Source organism: Octopus bimaculoides, chromosome 26 (genome assembly GCF_001194135.2).
Source record: "Octopus bimaculoides isolate UCB-OBI-ISO-001 chromosome 26, ASM119413v2, whole genome shotgun sequence".
Lineage (NCBI taxonomy): Eukaryota > Metazoa > Mollusca > Cephalopoda > Octopoda > Octopodidae > Octopus > Octopus bimaculoides.
The window spans coordinates 16,109,576-16,112,109 of record NC_069006.1 but is presented as its reverse complement, the minus strand read 5'-3'; the positions used below and the strand labels follow the sequence as shown (position 1 = coordinate 16,112,109).

The 2,534-nt window shown below is 46.1% G+C and overlaps 1 protein-coding gene across 1 annotated transcript in view; it reads left to right on the top strand.

The window, feature by feature from the left end:
- Positions 1 to 2,534, top strand: part of LOC106878865 (uncharacterized) — an 8,447-nt gene that overhangs the window by 4,480 nt on the left and 1,433 nt on the right. Inside the window, exon 4 of the mRNA XM_014928206.2 lies at positions 17 to 1,945. Coding sequence (XP_014783692.2) covers positions 17 to 1,945 — 1,929 coding nt within the window. The remainder of the gene's footprint in view (positions 1 to 16; positions 1,946 to 2,534) is intronic.

Sequence of the window (2,534 nt, the reverse complement as noted above, 5' to 3'; positions counted from 1 at the left end):
CCACACACCATACCAGACACAACAGCAACCATTACCACAGGCGACCTCGCATTCTGTCTACCAGCCCCAAGCGCAGCAGCAGCCAGTGCAAGCTGCACCGGCTCATTCTGCGTATCAAGCACAGCAGACACCGCCTCAACAGCCACAGCCACCTCCCCCTCCTCAGCAGCCACAACAACCACCTCAGCCCCCACCCCAGCAGCCTCCACCCTCACAAACTTTCCAGTCATACAATGCTCAGATAGCCAAGGCTCGGCCACAGCAGATTTCGGTGCCAGCTGTGAGCCAGGTGAGTCACTCTTCGATACCAACTCAGCAAGCTCCGCCTGCTTTTAACTACACCCAAAATACAACTTACTCAGTTGTGACTGCTACCACAAGGACTACCATCGGTAACGAGTATCGGCCCCTTCTAAAGTCCCAGTATTATCCCTCAACCGACACCAGTAGTGGTGTGAAGGATCTCAGCCAGACAGAGGTGTATCATGCGAGCAGCCAACAGCCATCGTTGCAGGCCCAGGCCAGCCAACCGGCTGTTCAGTATCAGTATCAAGAACAGATCAATGAATCCCGCTATCAGTACAAAGATACGGCCAACAAGACTGTTTACCAAGCCCCCTATTCAGATGCCACCCTCAAGAACCAGTATCAGATAAGCCCCAAACCTCCGGCCCCATACCAGGCCACCAACAAGGCTCCATCCCAGTACCAAGCTGCTGCTGCTGCTGCTGCTGCTGCTGCAAAACTGCCAACACAGTATCAGTCTAATGTGAAACCCACAAATCAGTATCAACAGAGCAATAAGCTAGCTGTCTCATACCCAACTAGCACAAAACCCCCATCTTCATACCAAGCAATAAGTAAAATCCCTTCTCAGTACACGGCTGTGTCGAAGACAGTCACTCAGTATCAGAGTGGCACCAAGCCCCAGACACAGTATCAGAATACAACAACAAAGAGCCAGGTGTCCTATCCGCCTGCTGCTAAAATTCCAACTCAGTACCAGGGCAAAGTGAAATCATCGACTCATTATCAAAATCAGAACAGCACAAAGCCTGCTATCCAATATCAGATTGCTTCCAAAACCCAAACCACTTACCAAACTGGTGCTACACCTCAGTATCAAGCTCGAGGAAACCTCACAAAACCAGCGTATCAAGCAAACCTCTCCAAACCATCTTATCAGTCTAACTCTAAATCTCATTTCCAGTCACCATATCAAGAAGCCAACACAAAGCCCCAATACCAATATCGTAAGCCATCTGCTACTGAAAGCCACTATGATCAGTACCAAGAGAGTCACCAGCTGCATCAATCTCATTATCAGTACCAGCAGATCAACAGTACCCACGCAATTGACTCACTGTCCAAACCTGTTGACAGGCAGGTACCGAAGGGCAGAATCCAGAATCTACCGGAAGCCGACACAACCAATGGTTCGCAGTCTGTCAATGCAGACTCAGCGTTAGATTCTACCAAAAATGTGGACACCTCATCTGCTGTCACCTCTTCCACTCCTATTTCTGCTACTGCTGACTCCTCATCAGCCTCTCCAAAATCTCTCCTGAAGGAATCGTCGACGTCTGAAATTCCTGCAGAAAATTCTCTTCTGGATGCAGTGAGTTCAAATTTTGAACCGAAACTAGCAGCAGATGACGAGAACAGACGCAAGAAGAACATTGAAAACGGGGAGAATGAATCCCCTGCAATGAAAATTCTCAAGGAACTCATGCAGCCTATGCTGTGCAAGTTGTGCAATGTTGCTATGAATGCTGCAATTCAGTCAGACCAGCACTATAATGGCAAGAACCATGCCAAAAAAGTGCGGCTTTTCATGCTGAGTGGTGGCACTCAGTTGCCTGCCACCAAGAACCGCCCTGCCGTTGAGTATAAGCCAGGACAGGAGATATTAGTTTTGACAAACAGTGGGAGTATAAATGGTGAGGTAAGTAATACTCAAGGTTAACTTGGATTCTTTTTCATGATGTTTCAATCTTTCTGGCCATCCATCTATCGTTTGATGAACACATCTATCTACCTATGTATCTTTACATGTGTGTATCTACCTTTTGATATGTATTTGTTTATTTAATTTTTATTCAAAGACATGTATCTACAAATTGCAACATTGTTTCATGTCCCACATTGCTGCTTTCATCATACAATGAAATTATTTCCAATGCCTGGTGAAAGCAGTTACAAGTAACCCGGAGTAACAATTTGAGAAAAGACAACTTTGTATAAAAATTGTTTTAGGGACATTCAGTGTGACACAGAATGTGACAGGGCTGGTTCTTTCAATTACAGGTACAATTCATTTTTGCCAGTTGAGTGGACTGGAGCCATGCTGGAGCACTGCCTTAAAGGGTTTTAGTTGAAGAAATCAACCCCAGGACTTATTCTTTGTAAGCCTAGTCCTTATTCATCGGTCACTTTTGCCGAACTGCTAAGTTACGGGGGAGATAAACACACCGACATTGGTTATCAAGTGATGGTTAGGGGGAACAAACACAGACATACACATACCCATAAAT